We start from the raw sequence: 18,512 nt of genomic DNA on the forward strand, positions 1-18,512 counted from the left end.
TTTAAATATGAAATTGATACTTTATTGTGATTTTATAGAGAACTTTCATATGTAAACTGATATTCTTTTTTGTGCAGTTTACTAAAATATTGGAAAGTGATTGAAGAACTCAAGTCATGGGGGTAAATAGTTAACAACGGAAGCTTGAGGAATGCAAAAAAATATGTTCAAGCGCAACATAAAACCAACATGTCTTGCTTATTCTATTAATGTCCAAAAGGGTACAATGCAATTGTCCAAAATGATTGAAGCTAGAAATATAATTTCAGGTTTAGTTGCTCCAATACTTGCTCTAAGTAACTTTTATGTATATATAGAGATTAGTTTTTAATTTGAATATTTTTTATTTATTTGTGGATATATAATTGACTTTTCTATAAGGCAAGATTATATCAAATAAATCAACTTTTTGGCTTATTTAATTTGTTCTTTTGTTGTACATGGAGACTCTTCATATACACTTTATTGCTTTATTTTATAGATGTTTGTGTCTATATATTTGCATTTACATTAATTAGTTATTAATAATAAACCAATACAAGCTATTGGAGAAGCTCCAAAGAAATATTGCACAAAATGCCTTGATTGCTTCTAGGTAAATACTTATTAGCAACATGTGTTTATACAACTCAACAAAGATTATTTGCATCCTATTCTTATGAATTTTATCGCTTAATCTATGATGAAATCGTCGTATTTGAGCTTATGTCATTATATTTCATGTGTATAGATACAATGAAGACAAACGACAGGAAATCGAACAGTTTTGGTTGATTCTGGAGGTGATCTTGTGTGCATGAGTAAACGAGAGAAGCTCGCGACACTTAGAAGAATTTCTGGAAAGAACTGAAAGTAAATGTGCCAGCCCTGCGTTGTGGATTCAACGCTGGGTGACATTCAGGTGTTGGCCTCGCGATGGGAAAACACAACTAAAGAATATTGACAATTCGTGTCAAGCCCGCGTCGCGAGCTCAGCACAAATGAGGGCCAAAATCACTGAAGACCCCGCGTTCGACCCGCGACTCTTGGCCAACGTGGGAAGGCCCAGTTTTATCCTATTTTAACTAGGATTAGGACTCTTTTATTTGGTTAATAACCCTAAACTATAAATAGATGTTTTGTTTGTTATTAATGACATGCTGGGATTATTCCAAGACTTGTAAGCCGTCATCTTACTTTCTCTCTCTAGATTTTATTTTATTTTCATCTTTTTCAAACCTAGTTTCTTCATGAATTCTTGTTGTTCATTGAGAATCATGAGTAGCTAAACTTCTTAATTCTGGGGCTAAACTTCTTAATTCTGGGGTTGTGGCGTAAGACTTGAAATTTGGTTTGATGACAATTTCTATCAATTAAATTTTTATATTTTGGGTTGCTTATTTATTCTTGATCTTAATTGTTTGATTATCTGACCAATAGTTGAACACTATCTATGGCGTGTGAATTGAACTAGGGATAGGGAATTTGCATGCGTAATAAGAATAAATAGAGCTTGTTCGATATAATCGTTTTGCTACTGAGGATAGGAATATACCATTTAGCCTGTCTTAGTTGAATACGGAAAAGTAAATGCGTTCTTATTACCTCTGGCAACCATAGGGATATAGGAATTATAGTAGCATCTACAGGCTTGTGAGCAACTCGAAAGATACTCATAAAGTTATAATTAACCCGTCAACCAGTAACCCAGGAAATAAGATGTCACACCCTAACCTTATTAGGGTGTGATGGGCACCCGACCCTTACCTAGGGCCGTGCGAACCCTCAGACTTTTACTGCACATAATTTTTTTTTCAAATCTCTAAACTGAACAATCATAAAAGACATAGTGAAGCTTGCAATTTTTGACAAAATCAGTAATTATACAAAATTTACTACACCACACAATTTGACATATCGGCTGGTGGAGCCGCTGACAGACTGACATATCATACCCACGACGCTGTCTGCAAAGTCTCTAACACAGATCCAGAAATCATGACAGACAAACTCTGACTTGGCAGTGCTCCGGGAAAGTAGAGCTTGCCGTCTCCGCTGGAACATCTTCTGTAATAACTTCAGCTCATCTGGGAGTACCTGCGCGGCATGAAACGCAGCCCCCGAAGACAGGGGGTCAGTACGGACAATGTACTGAGTATGTAAGGCATGCAACACAAAGTAACAGAACTATGACTGAACAGACAGAACTATCAGACACATACACTACTCGGAAATACAGACACTTACCGTTCAGACACAGTCCATACACACCGGTCTCATACGTCAGCAAAGGGTACAGAGAGTAAGTAGGTCTAATAGATTACCAAAATGCTTATTTTACAATCACAGACCGCACGTCCGAAGAGGTGCAGAACGTACAGAATGTCCAGACGATGTCGTATATCAGACGCAGACGTACAGAGGTATACCGAACAGATTCGTAATCATAGTCAGACGTACAGAGATATGTCAGACAGATTCGTATTCAGAGTCAGACGTACAGAGATGTGTCAGAGTAACATGTCCCGGCCCTCCTGTGAGGAACTCGGTGGATAGACTCATAAATGTATGTCACGTCATGGATCACGATGCATATAACGTGTCCCGGCCCTCTGATGAGGGACTCGGTGAATAGGATCATATATCGATTCATAAGTCATATATGCAAATAACGTGTCCCGCCCTTGTTAAGGGACTCGGTGAAGTAGAATCATGCATTTCGAATCATGTGCCAAGTATACATAACGTGTCCCGCCCCTCTCTTGCGGGTCTCGGTGAATAATCATAATATGCCGTCCTGGCCACCATCCCCGTACCATCAAATCGTAAGTACATACGAGATAACGTGTCCCGGCCTGCAAGTACGAGGGACTCGGTGAATAATGCGAAGAAGTGCACGATAACATGTCCCGGCCCGGGACTCGGTGAATCGAATCGTATCGTGACGTACACACGAGATCATAACATGCCCGGCCCGGACTCGGGAAAGATACATTGAGTCGCGCACGAGCAGAGTAGTGCGAGAAACATATGCATATAGAATCGGACTCGATGAATACATACGCTTTATTAACATCGAAGAATCGAACAAGTTTCGGGTTCTTCCGAGTTAGCATCGGAGAGTTATAAGCATTTGACATGCAGAAACCTCTTCGGACTTTCCAAGCGATCCGGAGTCGTGTATGGAGAACATTAGGACTTATAACGATACTCGCATCAGAATACTCAGGTCAACAGATTCATACCCAAATAGTCATAGCAGAATTCTTATGTCAAACATTCATACCAGAATACTCATATCGAAATTTTCATGACGGATTATTTATACCAGAATACTTAGACCGGAATACTTATGTCAGATCATATACATATCCGAATATTTACCTTCGAATACTTATAACCGAATGCTTATGCCAAAACATGTACATCGGAATGCTTATGTCAGAATATTCAAATCAGATTATTCATACCGGAGCGTTTATATCAGAATAGTCAAACCATAATATTTTATCTGAGTTACCAGACACTTATAGCAAGCTCGGAACATTAGCCAAAGGTTTCCAGTACTTTTCATGCGGAAGTAAGGCAAACAGGACGATATACATAGGTCTCGGGGTTTGTGGGCCCACTTCGGGTCAACTGAGGTGACGTACCTTACTTACATAATTTTACACTTCATGATGTCATTCATAATAGTTCTAAGGCAATCGGGTTCCATTTGTTCAAGTTCTAGGCGTTTAAACAAATTTTCAAACCATTAGCAGCATAAATGATTCAATTCTATTGAAAGAAAAAGGGCAATTTTTGGACATGAATTTCGAGGAGTAGAGTTGTCCTCGAGGTCCAATTTCAAGCCTAGTATATCTAGGACATGCCAGAGAAAGAAAGGGTAAGCCTTACATACCTTTCGGACGTCTTATGCTCGTCCAATCTCGAATCCCGTTTCGCCCAAAATTTGCAAATGGTCATGTTCACCAATTGTCAATAGTAGACTTTCTGCTTTCAAATCTTCCATTCTTCACTTGTCTACAAAAATTTGGGCAGCATCTCCTTTGTAATTACTCTGTCCCGAGAATATGGCTCGGCCCAAATCAACATCAACAGCAATCCGGGAATTCAACCCGGCCATACTATCAACAATACCAACACTATTCTGGCATTAACAACTCCTTACTACATAAGTTAACAATATTCATGCATTCAAGTAAACTACATACGTTCAAACCTACACTTATGATCATACGTTCAAATATCATCCCGAGGCCATTCAAACACGAATTAAGAACATTCCAAGCAATCCATACAACTTCCAAAATAATCCATCCAACATGCCATTGAACCCGAAATCACCAATTTTCCATAGGAACAACGACGATGCATTTCCTTCTTCCATATTCATAAACTATGTCGATAATCCCATATGTTGACAACATTATTATCATCAAAACAAGGAACTATATCAAACCATATTGGCTTCCAAAAACATACCTACAACATCTACCATTTCCACATGGATCATTAAGCTTCATTTTGCGACATAAAATTCATAATGACGATAACCAAATACTAGATAACGTTAGTTCATTTCTTGCTTTCCAAACAGCCCTAGTCACGGCTCAACATCCACATGTGTGATCTCATGAATTCCATACATTTTCTACACATTACAACGACACAAAAACATGCTAAATACAATTTGTTCACCACTTCCATACAATCAAACACACACACGGCCGCAACACTATGCATACGGCCAACATACCACACACCATATTTTAATGAATTCCATTCATTTCCATACTCCACAATACTCACAAATCATGCATAACACAAGTAAAACAAGTTTGAGCCTTACCTTTCCTTCAACTCTCTTCCACGGCTAGCTTGAAGAATCACAACAACAAATGGTTTTCTTGTTCCATCAACCATTCCATGTCGACGAGGGCCTTCTAATTAGTAAGAAAACATGAAGAAAGAAATTCTCCATGCTCACTCCAAGGGGGCTGGTTCGGCCAGCCCCTTGTCCGTCCCTTTCTCCTCTTCTTTTTCTTGTTCTATCTTGTTCTTTCTTTCCTTCTTCATGAAATATAGAGCACCCTTATATTTATATATATCCATATTACATGCATGTGAGGGGCACATGCCCCTCTCTCTAGATTTTTCCCTCATTTTCTTGATTTTTCCACAATTAAATTAAAAGAAGACTAATGTCTTCCTCAACAAGCTTTGGCCCATAACTCTTAGGATTTACAAATTGGCCCCCATTAATTAAAAATAAGGGCACATAGTGCACGGCCAATGTGGCCCCCTTCATGAGTTTTTCTTGAACCGTGTAAAATTACCATTTTGCCCCTAAGCTCCCACATTATTTTCATTGACCACTTTGCAATTTCCCCTTTTTAACCTTAACCTTTCTCAATATTTCCCATGCAATAATAGTCATAAATTACATTTATAACAACTCGTACATCAAAATTTTCTTTGAAAATGATCTCGTCCTTAACTTCCCACGACGACTTCGAAATATCCAAACGTACAAAATACGGGCTATAACATCCTCCCCCCCTTTAGAACATTCGTCCTCGAATGTTCGACTGATCTTATGGGGTCTTGCAAAGACCTTGGGAGGGGGGCTCCTTATGCACCAACGATTCTTCTTTCCGACTCCGTGCACGACATAGCAAAATTCCTTATCATAAGTTTTCCTTTCGCTTTCCATCGATCTCCTCACGTATGAGGTGTCATACATGTTCATATGCATACACATATAATTAGCATCAACTAATCCACAAAATACTTCCAGACATTATTCAAGCCTATTCAAATTCCAGAACCGTGACATACTTTTCATTTCTTCTTTAATCGGGTCTATCGCATGCTGCGTAGCCTTTTGTGGTCTCCAATCATCTTGTATAGTCTGACTTCACTTAGGCCATCCCGGTTCCTCATTCGTCCTTTTGCAACTAAATCTTTAGAATTTCTTGCTTCCTTCCCGTGGTCACCCATCCCGAAATTGCTCCCACCGAGCACACTTAACCTCGAAACTTTAGTGGGATTCGGTGCCCTAATGCCGCTATTATCAAGTACACCTTTTCATATGACCTTTATCACATAATCTGAAGCGCTCAAAGTTCTACGTATCTTCGGGGCATGTTCGTAACACGTCCTTTCTTGTACAATTACCGTTTTTGCCCTTTTCAATCTTCCCTATCACCTTCTCAAATTCTTATTATCCTAAATGCGCACACCGCGAATGCCATCAATATCTTACAGAGTATATAGCTTCATATCACATTCTCGCCATCCGGAACTGCCGGTCTCGAGTAACCGGTCAAATATATCCACACTTACCTTCTTCCGTCATATGTAAGGCTTACAGATGGAATTCTTATTTCATTCTCCTATGACTTGGCTTTTATCGCACGATCCTTGACGGAAAGAAGGTCCAATCTTAGACGCTTCGTAACCTCGTTTATAAATGTGGCGCGCTTCACACCATAAAATGTGACTGCCGACACGACTTTGCGTACAACCCACGGACAGGACCTCGCTGCGATAATATTTTGTCACACCCTAACCTTATTAGGGTGTGATGGGCACCCGAGCCATACCTAGGGCCGTGCGAACCCCTCGACTTTTACCGCACATAATTTTTTTTTCAAATCTCTAAACCGAACAATCATAAAAGACATGGTTAAGTCATGCAATTTTTGACAAAATACGTAATTATACAAAATTTACTACACCACACAATTTGACATATCAGGTACAGGGGTATTGTGGGAGACCGACATATCATACCCATAATGTACGTCGTCTCGCAAAGTCTCTAACACGCATCCGTGTAACACATGACGAACCAACTCGACTGGCCGCCGTTCGTGCATTGAAAGGCGAGTCACCGTCTCCCGTGAACATCTTACGTAATAACTTCGGGCGGCTCATACGGGAGTACCTACTGCATGAAAACGCACCCCACGTGTGTGGGGTCGATACGACAATGTACCGAGTATGTAAGGCATGCAACACAAAGTAACGAACCCCATGACTGAACGACGGAACTATCGGACACATACACTACTCAAATACAGACACTTACCGTTCAGACACAGTCCATACACACCGGTCTCATACGTCAGCAAAGGGTACAGAGAGTAAGTAGGTCAAATAGACTACCAAAATGCTTATTTTACAATCACAGACCGCACGTCCGAAGAGGTGCAGAACGTACAGAATGTCCAGACGATGTCGTATATCAGACGCAGACGTACAGAGGTATACCGAACAGATTCGTAATCATAGTCAGACGTACAGAGATATGTCGGGCATTCGTATTCGGAGTCGACGTACGAGAGTGTCGGATAACATGTCCGCCCTCCCGCGGGGAACTCGGTGGATAGACTCGTAAATGTATGTCACGGTCATGGATCACGGATGCATATAACGTGTCAGGGCCCTCGATGAGGGACTCGGTAAATAGGATCATATATCGATTCATAAGTCATATGCAAATAACGTGTCTCGGCCGCTTTGTTAAGGGACTCGGTGAAGTAGAATCATGCATTTCGAGAATCATGTGCCAAGTATACATAACGTGTCCCCCTCTCTTGCGGGTCTCGGTGAATAATCATAATATGCGAGTCACGGCCACCATCCCCCGTGCCATCAAATCGTAAGTACATACGGTAACGTGTCCGGCGCAGTACGAGGGACTCGGTAATAATGCAGAGAAAGTGCACGATAACATGTCACAGCCGGGACTCGGTGAATCGAAATCGTATCGTGACGTACACACGAGATCATAACATGCCCGGCCGGGACTCGGTGAAAGATACATTGAGTCGCGCGCGCGGCGAGTAGTGCGAGAAACATATGCATATAGAATCGGACTCGATGAATACATACGAAACATTAACATACGAAGAATCGAACAAGTTTCGGTTCTTCCGAGTTAGCATCGGAGAGTTATAAGCATTTGACATACGAAAACCTCTTCGGACTTTCCAAGCGATCCGGGTCGTGTATGGAGAACATTAGGACTTATAACGATACTCGCATCGAATACTCGGTCAACGATTCATACCAATTAGTCGTAGCGAGAATTCTTATGTCAAACATTCATACCGTAATACTCATATCGAAATTTTCATGACGGATTATTTATACCAGAATACTTAGACCGAATACTTATGTCGGATCATATACATATCCGAATATTTACCTTCGAATACTTATAACCGAATGCTTATGCCAAAACATGTACATCGGAATGCTTATGTCGAATATTCAAATCGTATTATTCATACTTAGGAGCGTTTATATCGAATAGTCAAACCATAATATTTTATCTGAGTTACCGACACTTATAGCAAGCTCGGAACATTAGCCAAAGGTTTCCGATTTTTCATGCGGAAGTAAGGCAAACAGGACGATATACATAGGTCTCGGGGTTTGTGGGCCCATTTCGGGTCAACTGAGGTGACGTACCTTACTTACATAATTTTACACTTCATGATGTCATTCATAATAGTTCTAAGGCAATCGGGTTCCATTTGTTCAAGTTCTAGGCGTTTAAACAAATTTTCAAACCGTGCGGCGTAAATGATTCAATTCTATTGAAAGAAAAAGGGCAATTTTTGGACATGAATTCCGAGGAGTAGAGTTGTCCCCGAGGTCCAATTTCAAGCCTAGTATATCTAGGACATGCCGAGAAAGAAAGGGTAAGCCTTACATACCTTTCGGACGTCTTATGCTCGTCCAATCTCAAATCCCGTTTCGCCCAAAATTTGCAAATGGTCATGTTCACCAATTGTCAATAGTAGACTTTACGCTTTCAAATCTTCCATTCTTCACTTGTCTACAAAAATTTAGGCGGCATCTCCTTTGTAATTACTCCGTCTCGAGAATATGGCTCGGCCCAAATCAACATCAACAAAGCAATCCGGAATTCAACCCGGCCATACTATCAACAATACCAACACTATTCCGGCATTAACAACTCCTTACTACATAAGTTAACAATATTCACATTCAAGTAAACTACATACGTTCAAACCTACACTTATGATCATACGTTCAAATATCATCCCGAGCCATTCAAACACGAATTAAGAACATTCCAAGCAATCCATACAACTTCCAAAATAATCCATCCAACATGCCATTGAACCCGAAATCACCAATTTTCCATAGGAACAACGACGATGCATTTCCTTCTTCCATATTCATAAACTATGTCGATAATCCCATATGTTGACAACATTATTATCATCAAAACAAGGAACTATATTCAAACCATATTGGCTTCCAAAAACAGACCCACAACATCTACCATTTCCACATGGATCATTAAGCTTCATTTTGCGACATAAAATTCATAACGACGATAACCAAATACTAGATAACGTTAGTTCATTTCTTGCTTTCCAAACAGCCCTAGTCAGGCTCAACATCCACATGTGTGATCTCATGAATTCCATACATTTTCTACACATTACAACGACACAAAAACATGCTAAATACAATTTGTTCACCACTTCCATACAATCAAACACACACACGGCTGCAACACTATGCATACGGCCAACATACCACACACCATATTTTAATGAATTCCATTCATTTCCATACTCCACAATACTCACAAATCATGCATAACACAAGTAAAACAAGTTTGAGCCTTACCTTTCCTTCAACTCTCTTCCACGGCTAGCTTGAAGAATCACAACAACAAATGGTTTTCTTGTTCCATCAACCATTCCATGTCGACGAGGGCCTTCTAATTAGTAAGAAAACATGAAGAAAGAAATTCTCCATGCTCGCTCGGGTGGGGGCTGGTTCGGCCAGCCCCTTGTCCGTCCCTTTCTCCTCTTCTTTTTCTTGTTCTATCTTGTTCTTTCTTTCCTTCTTCATGAAATATGAGCACCCCTTATATTTATATATATCCATATTACATGCATGTGAGGGGCACATGCCCCTCTCTCTAGATTTTTCCCTCATTTTCTTGATTTTTCCACAATTAAATTAAAAGAAGACTAATGTCTTCCTCAACAAGCTTTGGCCCATAACTCTTAGGATTTACAAATTGGCCCCCATTAATTAAAAATGAGGCACATAGTGCACGGCCAATGTGGCCCCCTTCATGAGTTTTTCTTGAACCGTGTAAAATTACCATTTTTGCCCCTAAGCTTTACATTATTTTCATTGACCACTTTGCAATTTCCCTTTTTAACCTTAACCTTTCTCAATATTTCCCATGCAATAATAGTCATAAATTACATTTATAACAACTCGTACATCAAAATTTTCTTTGAAAATGATCTCGTCCTTAACTCCCCACGACGACTTCGAAATATCCAAACGTACAAAATACGGGCTATAACATCAGATAGGTAGAATTATCAGAAGATCAACTAGATTGTTGACTGCCATGACCCTGGAGCTCTCCATCATCTGATAAATCTTATAGTTTTGTTGAAATACTCTCAGTCACAAAAACAACCATTATAAATTGTTTACTTTCAGTTTTAGTTTAGTTACAACAAACACCTTGATTTTCATTTTCTTGAATAGTTTTATTCGAATTTGAACTAGTTTAATAGTAGAATCTAAGTCTCAGTGGGATCGATATCTGGACTGAAAAGTTCTATATTACTTGTACTACCACGTATACTTGCATGTGTGTTTGGGAGCAATAAGTTTTTGGCGCCGCTGCCGGGGAGTTAGAAGAATTTACTGTTTTTCTAATTTGAGTTTGTTTTTCTATTCAAGTCTTTACTTTTTTGGTTGGTCTACTTGTGTCACTTCAGGTTTCTCTGGTTTATGCTAAGCACTAGAAGTTCAGAAAAATCGTTAGTTGACCTTGATCCCGAAATCGAAAGAACTTTACACAGACAGAGAAAAATGGTTGAGAAAGCAGCAAGACTTGCTCTTAAAGAGGACGAAAAAGATAGAAATAGAAACAGGGATGAACAGGGTGCAAAAGCGCCTATGAGGACACAAGAACAACAGATTCTTTTGTCCAGTTATATTAGACCTAGTCTGGCAACTACTGCTAAGGCAATCATTAGGCCTGACATTACTGGAAATTTTGAGCTGAAAGAAGGAACATTGCGGCTGGTGCAAAGATACGTGCCGGTATATGGGTAGGTCTAGTAAAGACCCGCATAAGCACTTGATGCAATTCGTGGAGTTGAGCGAGAATTTCCAATATAGAGATGTTCCCGATGATTATGTGAAATGGTTCTTATTTCCGTTCTCATTAATTGGTGAAGCGAGGGAATGGTTGATGAATCTGCCTGCAGGTTCTATCACTTCTTGGGACGTATCATCGAATAAATTCGTCGACAGGTTTTTCTCACCCAAGAAAACAAAGGAGCTACGAGGGAGAATTTCTAACTTCATTCAGAGAGATTCTAAATCTCTGACACACACTTGGGAAAGGTATAAAGGCAATCTGCGAGATTGCCCACATCACATGCAGCCAAAAGAGATCATTGGAAACTATTTTGTTGAAGGACTTAAGCATGAATTAAGGGCCTTATTGAATGCCTCAACTCAAGGGCAGATCTTAAACAAAACATATAAGGAGATGGAAGCTCTCCTTGAGTTGATGTCCGAAGGGGCTTATGAGTATCAAGAAACTAGCCGGGGGTTACCACAGAAAGATGCTGGAGTTCTTCAAGTAGATAATGTTACAGCTATTCGGGCCGATATAAGTACTCTTACTAATGTAATGTTGAGGGCGTTTCCTCAAGCTCAGCAGATCTAACCAGTTCAACATATTCAGCAGGCAGTGTATGTAAGTTGTGGTGAGCCTCATGATTATATAAATTACCCATTGAATCCAGAATCTATTTATTATGTGGGGCAGCAAAACCGCGGTGTCGAAAATCGTGGGAACTATTATGGAAATAATTACAATACTCCATTCGGGAAGAGGAGGACTTCCTGACGAACAATTATCGGAACTCCCAAGCTCAGCCGGCTAGCAACTTGGAAGAGATGATGAAGTAGCTTATAGCTCAAACACAAGTAACGCAGCAGTAAAATTAGAAAATTCAGAGTGAGATGCAAAAATCTATTCATGAGCTTGAGCGTCAAATGGGGCAGATGGCTATTATGCAGAATGTCAAACCACAGGGTGCTCCTCCTAGTGATAATGAGAAAAATCCAAAGGAATGCAAGGTAGTCACCTTGAGGAATGGCAGAGAACTTGAAAAAGTGCCTTCGAAAAAGAAGAACATAGTAGAAGAAGAACTTATCCCTGCTAAGTGTGCTGAGCCAAAGCAGACAGTCGAAGAGCATCTCGTAGAGGAAGTGATTCAACCACCCCCTCCCTTTCCACAGTGACTTCATAAACAGAAAGCAGATTCGGCTTGCAGAAAATTTCTTGAACTCTTAAAACAAGTACACATCAACATTCCTTTGGTGGAGCTTTTGTAAGAAGTTCCAAAATATGCGAAATATATCAAAGATGTGGTTGCGAACAAAAGGCATTGGACAGAATTTGAGGCATTAGACAGAATTTGAGACCATTTGCACTTACTGAAGAGTGTAGTTCTAGAGTGAAGAGTAAAATTCCTCCAAGGTTGAAAGATCCGGGTAGCTTCACGACTTCGATTACTATTGGCAACATTGAAGTTGGGCTAGCATTGTCTGACTTGGGTGCTAGTATTAATCTGATTCCCACTTCTGTGTTCCGAACATTGGGCTTGGGTGAGCCTAGGCCAACGACTATTACCTTACAACTAGTTGATCGATCTCTTGCTTATCCTGATGGTATTATTGAGGATGTTCTTGTGAAGATAGGCCCATTTATTCTGCCACTTGATTTTGTGATACTTGATTATGAGGCAGATAAGAGCGTTCCTCTCATCATGGGGAGAGGATTCTTGGTTACTGTTGACGCTGTGATCTGAGTTAGAAAGGGGAAGATGTCCATGACAGTTGATGGACAAGAGACGACTTTTGATGTGTTTAAAGCTATCAAGCTTCCAGCCTATTATGAGGAGTTGAAGATGATTACCGTGGTGGAACCCGAGCTCACTAATGCAGAGTTAGATCACTTTCTAGCTTCATGAGATCCTTTGGAGACAGCTTTATTGTATAGGGAAGACATGATGATTGATGCAGAAGTCGAGGAATGTCTTAGCATCCTTGACACTTTATGTGCTTATTTGTGAGCAAACACACCATTTGAGGAGCTAGACAGACTAGAGTCATGGAAGAAGCCGAAACCATTTATCGAAGAGGCTTCAGTCCTTGAGTTGAAGTCATTGCCTCATCATCTTCGCTACGCTTTCTTTGGTAGTGGAGACACATTGCCTGTAATCCTCTCTGCTTATTTGACTGATGTGCAGGTTGAACGTGTATTACGAGTGCTAAGAGATCAAATCCAAGCCCTTGGGTGGTCGATAGCTGATATTCGAGGTATTAGTAGTTCATTTTGCATGCGCAAAATATTATTGGAGGAAGATAGCAAGCCTTGTGTTGAGTGCCAGAGACGACTGAACCCGATCATGAAGGAGGTGGTGAAGAAAGAGATAATCAAGTGGCCTGACAGCTGCATTATTTATCCCATCTCTGACAGCAAATGGGTAAGTCTTGTACAATGTGTCCCCAAGAAAGGGAGTATGATTTTGGTAGAGAACGAGAAGAATGAATTGGTGCTTCAACGAACTGTTACTAGTTGGAGGATATGTATTGACTATCGCAAGTTGAACAACGCCACCAGAAAAGATCACTTTCCTTTACCATTCATGGATTAGATGCTCGATAGATAGATTGGGCACGATTATTATTGCTTTCTGGATGACTATTCGGGCTACAACCAAATCATGATTGCACCTGAGGATAAAAAAAGACCACATTCACATGTCCATATGGCACGTTTGCATTCCCGAGCATGCCTTTCGATTTGTGCAATGCAGCATGTACTTTCCGGCGATGCATAATGGCTATTTTCACCGATATTGTGAAAAACTATGTGGAGGTATTTATGGATGACTTCTCTATTTTTGGGAACTCTTTTGATGACTGCTTGAACTATCTTGATATCGTTTTAGCTCGTTGTGAAGAAACAAACTTAGTACTTAACTGGGAAAAATGCCATTTCATGGTTCGAGAGGGCATTATTCTTAGACACAAGATATCGAGGAAGGGAATAGAAGTTGACAAGGTGAAGATTGAAGCAAATGAAAAATTGCCACCACCCCTTTCAGTTCAGGGAGAGCGCAATTTTCTTGGGCATGCAGGCTTTTATCGACGCTTCATCAAAGATTTCTATAAAATTGCTAATCCGATGTGCAAGTTGCTAGAGAAAGATGTGAAGTTTGTGTTTAATGAAGCCTGTCTGACGGCTTTTGATGATGCTCCTATTATCATCGCACCCGATTGGTCTCTGTCATTTATTTTGATGTGTGATGTAAGCGATTTTGCTGTGGGAGCTGTCCTTGGCCAGAAAAGGGACAATATTTTTCATCCTATTTATTATTCCAGCAAGACAGTTGATGTAGCCCAAATAAACTATACAGTCACAGAGAAGGAGTTATTAGCGGTTGTTTACGCCTTTGACAAATTCCGGTCATATCTTGTGGGCACGAAGGTAATTATTTATATTGATCACACTGTAGTTTCTTACCTATTTGCAAAGGAAGATGTGAAGCCGAGGCTTATTCGTTGGGTATTGCTGCTGCAAAAGTTTGACATTGAGATTCTAGACCGGAACCACTTATCGAAATCGGAAGATCGGAAACATGTAGATGAAGTAGTGGTGATTAAGGAGACTTTTCCTGATGAACAACTTTTTGCTCTTCAGTCAGCTGAGGTGCCATGGTATGCAGACATGGTGAACTTTGGTGCCATGGTATGCAGACATGGTGAACTTTATAGTGAGTGATATTTGTCCCCCTGGTGCTAATCACGAGAAGAAGAAGCGGATTTTGCATCATAGTCGTTTCTATGTATGGGATGAGCCCTATCTATACAGGGTTGTAAATTAGCTGATTAGAAGATGTATCCCAAAGAAAGAGGTCCCCGCGATTCGTGAGAAGTGTCATGCGTCACCCTATGGTGGCCATCACGCGGGTGACAGTACAGCTGCGAAGGTACTTCAATCCGGATTCTATTAGCCCACTTTGTTCAAAGATGCTCATGAATTTGTGACAGCCAGCGATAGGCACGCCAGTGAACCGAAAATATCTCCAAACATCATGAAATGCCTTTGAAGGGCATCTTGGAGATTGAACTATTTGATGTGTGGGGTATCGACTTCATGGGCCCCTTCATACCCTCCAAGGGGAACAAATACATATTAGTTGCTGTAGAGTATGTCTCGAAGTGGGTGGAAGCCATTGCACTTCCCACCAATGATGCTAGTGTGGTGGCAAGATTTCTGAAGAAGAATATTTTTACAAGGTTTGGAACCCCTCCAGCCATCATCAGTGACCAACGTACGCATTTTTGTAATCGGCTTTTTGATAAATTGTTGCTCAAGTATGGGGTAAAACACAAGATAGTGACTGCTTATCATCCTCAGACGAGCGGTCAAGTGAAGGTATCGAATCGAGAAATTGAGAGAATTTTGGAGAAGACTGTGAGCGTGAGTAGGAAAGATTGGTCGCTGAAGCTCGATGATGCTCTGTGGGCATACAGAACAGCCTACAAAACTCCTATTGGCACATCTCCTTATAAGCTCGTCTTTGGTAAGGCATGTCATCTACCAGTTGAGCTCGAGCATAGAGTGTATTGGGTGATAAAGAAGCTGAATTTAAATATAGTTCAAGCTGGAGAAAAGAGACTGTTGCAGCTGCACGAGTTGGACGAATTTCGCTATCATGCTTATGAGAATGGGAAAATGTACAAGAAGCGAACTAAGAGAATTCACAACAAGCACATCCAACCTCGTGACTTTGAGCCTAGACAGTTAATCTTGTTGTATAACTCTAGGCTAAAGATTTTCGGAGGGAAGTTGAAAAGCAAGTGGTCTGGACCGTTTGAAGTCGTTCGGGTAACCGCACATGAGGCGGTTGAGCTAAAACTGCTGAATGCAGAGCGGACATTCTTGGTAAATGGGCAGAGAATCAAGCACTATTTTGGAGAGGTCATCAATCTAGAGAATACCTCGGTGGAACTAGAAGAGGCTTGAGAGAGCCTGTATTGTGCCGCGAAGTTAAATCAAGCACTTCTCGGGAGGCAACCCGTGTTTATAAAAGTAGCATAAAGAAAAAGAACAAAAAAATAATTAAAAAATGAGAAAAATACAAAAAGTGTCGTGCCACGACCTTAACTAAGGTGCTGGTTGGGAGGCAACCCAACGTTTTTGTACATATAGGTCACGTGTATTCATGTTGCAGGACTAGGGAAGGAGGGAGACCACAAAATTCGCAAAAAAAGTCAAAAAATTGTTCCAGGTTTGTCGTATGCGTTGGATTTGCGAGGCGGGGCCAACGCCTGCACAAAATATTTCCTGCAGCTTGTTTTTGCGCGTTAGACCCGCGACGAGGGGCCAATGCCTGAACAAAGTTTTGATTGCAGCTAGTTTTTGCGCGATGCACTCGCGACGCAGCTCTAACGCCTGGACAAAAAAAAATGAGATGTAATTTTCCGTGTTGGACCCGCGACGCAAGGTCAACGCAGACGGGGGTCCATTTTGAAATTTTTTTAAGTTTAAAACACCACCCGCAGCCCTTCACTTCCATTCTCACCTTTCTTCTTCCAAATATCTCAAAAACTCGAAAAAACCCCTCTCCTAATCCTTTTCCTTGACAATCAAAGTTCAAAACGTTTCACTCATCCCTCATTAACTCAACAAGGTAAGTAATTTCTCATCCATTACATGAATTCCATCCCTTTTCTTCCTTTTGTTCTTGAATTGTGAAAAGTGGTAAAACTAGGGTTGATGGGTTTGGGCGATTTTGGGCGGTGTTTGGTATTATTGTGCTTGTGTGAGGTGTTTATGGCTAGAAAATGACTCCCATTGCACAAACGAGGGTTTCATAACCCACCATTATTGTCAAAAGTAAGGGAAGATTCTATGCTCGCAAGGTGTTCGATGAAAGTCCTAAACCACGTTTTTTGTGAAAATTGTGAAGGCTTGAGTAGCAATTGAACATTAAACACACATAGGAGCCCTTGTGCATTACCTTTCACCATAAATTCGAAGTAGGATGGAGAATTCGGAATTTGTGATTTTCCAACTCGAACCCTACAACATGAACTTGCTTAATTTTTTTTTTTTTTTTTTTTATTGTTTTCCTCTTTTGTTTGTTTGCTGTGTAGTATAGGAGTAGTTAGCTTCTTTTATTTTGATTTTAGTAATATGGTTTGAAGTAAGTGTGGGGTCGGTTCAACCCCTAATGAAACTTTATCGATAATAACCGTGAATAGGGCCACACACATGTACAACTACATATACTTGCGTGTGCGTTTGGAAGCAACACACATGCACTTCTATTATTTAAACATTATTATATTTTTACTTAATTAAGTCGTTTAATCATAGTAAGATAAATTATATTTGAACCTTATGGCACATAGTAAAATTATATTTGAACCTTATGGCACATAGTACAAGAACTTAGGCAATTTAAGATAGAAGGAAATACTTTTTCCTTCCTTACTGGCCTTCTTATCAATGAATATAAATATAAGGTGGTCGAGAAAATAAAATGATAATTTTTTATAATTTATTTTTTACAGCTTCCGCGCATCGACGGGTACTATACTAGTAAACAAAAACATATGAAGTATAAATCATATATAGACAACTAGAGAGAATGGTGTCACATAAATTGAGATCGGGGGAGTAATTGAAATTATTAAAATGGTGTCACTAGAGAGAATGGTGTCACATAAATTGAGACCGAGGGAGTAATTGAAATTATTAAAATTTGAAAAATGTACAAAACTTATTATTCCACGCTCTTTGACGAACCATGAACCTGAAGACATTAATTTTAAGCATGACGAGCCAAAATTGGGTGTCAACGCATGGTAGGGAATATAAATAATGAATCAAACTTTGCATTTACAGTTTACTGACAACTTTAGGGACTAGGTAATAAAAACATAAAACCTAAAGGGACTAAATCGATAATTTTACTAACTTTAATATGACGGTAAACGCAAAACATGATTTCGATCCCGATTCATAACAATATACGTTCACAATTGAGTTTATAATCTAAAGTTAGGCGCCTTTTTTCGACTAATGGATCTTCTCATTATATGCTTTAATTTTTTTATCCCTGCTAATATTCTTTTTTAAATAAACCACTAGGAGGTGATTAATGTTCTATTAATAAACAGAACAAGAGAAAATCAAATATAGAGCCAGATTAGACTAGAATCTTATTATTGACTATTGAGGAAGAGTACCCTCCGATCGTTATGCTTGTCTTGTACTGGATTAATTTATTTATATCTTTCTAACCTCTGTTCCCTTTTGTAATCCCTAGGTCAACTATATCTTTTTTAAAGGCGACTTAAGGAGTAATATATTAAAGAACACGCAATCACCCTCAATTATATAG

At 39.9% G+C, this 18,512-nt stretch overlaps 1 protein-coding gene across 1 annotated transcript; it reads left to right on the plus strand.

Moving 5' to 3' along the window:
* The first annotated feature begins 12,048 nt into the window (after window positions 1–12,048).
* LOC132035085 (uncharacterized) lies at window positions 12,049–12,899 on the plus strand. Its single transcript, XM_059425403.1, has 2 exons — window positions 12,049–12,326; window positions 12,500–12,899. The coding sequence occupies exons 1-2, from the start codon at window positions 12,049–12,051 to the stop codon at window positions 12,897–12,899; spliced, it is 678 nt and encodes a 225-aa protein (XP_059281386.1).
* The last annotated feature ends 5,613 nt before the right edge of the window (window positions 12,900–18,512 follow it).

This window comes from Lycium ferocissimum, chromosome 10 (genome assembly GCF_029784015.1).
Source record: "Lycium ferocissimum isolate CSIRO_LF1 chromosome 10, AGI_CSIRO_Lferr_CH_V1, whole genome shotgun sequence".
NCBI lineage: Eukaryota > Viridiplantae > Streptophyta > Magnoliopsida > Solanales > Solanaceae > Lycium > Lycium ferocissimum.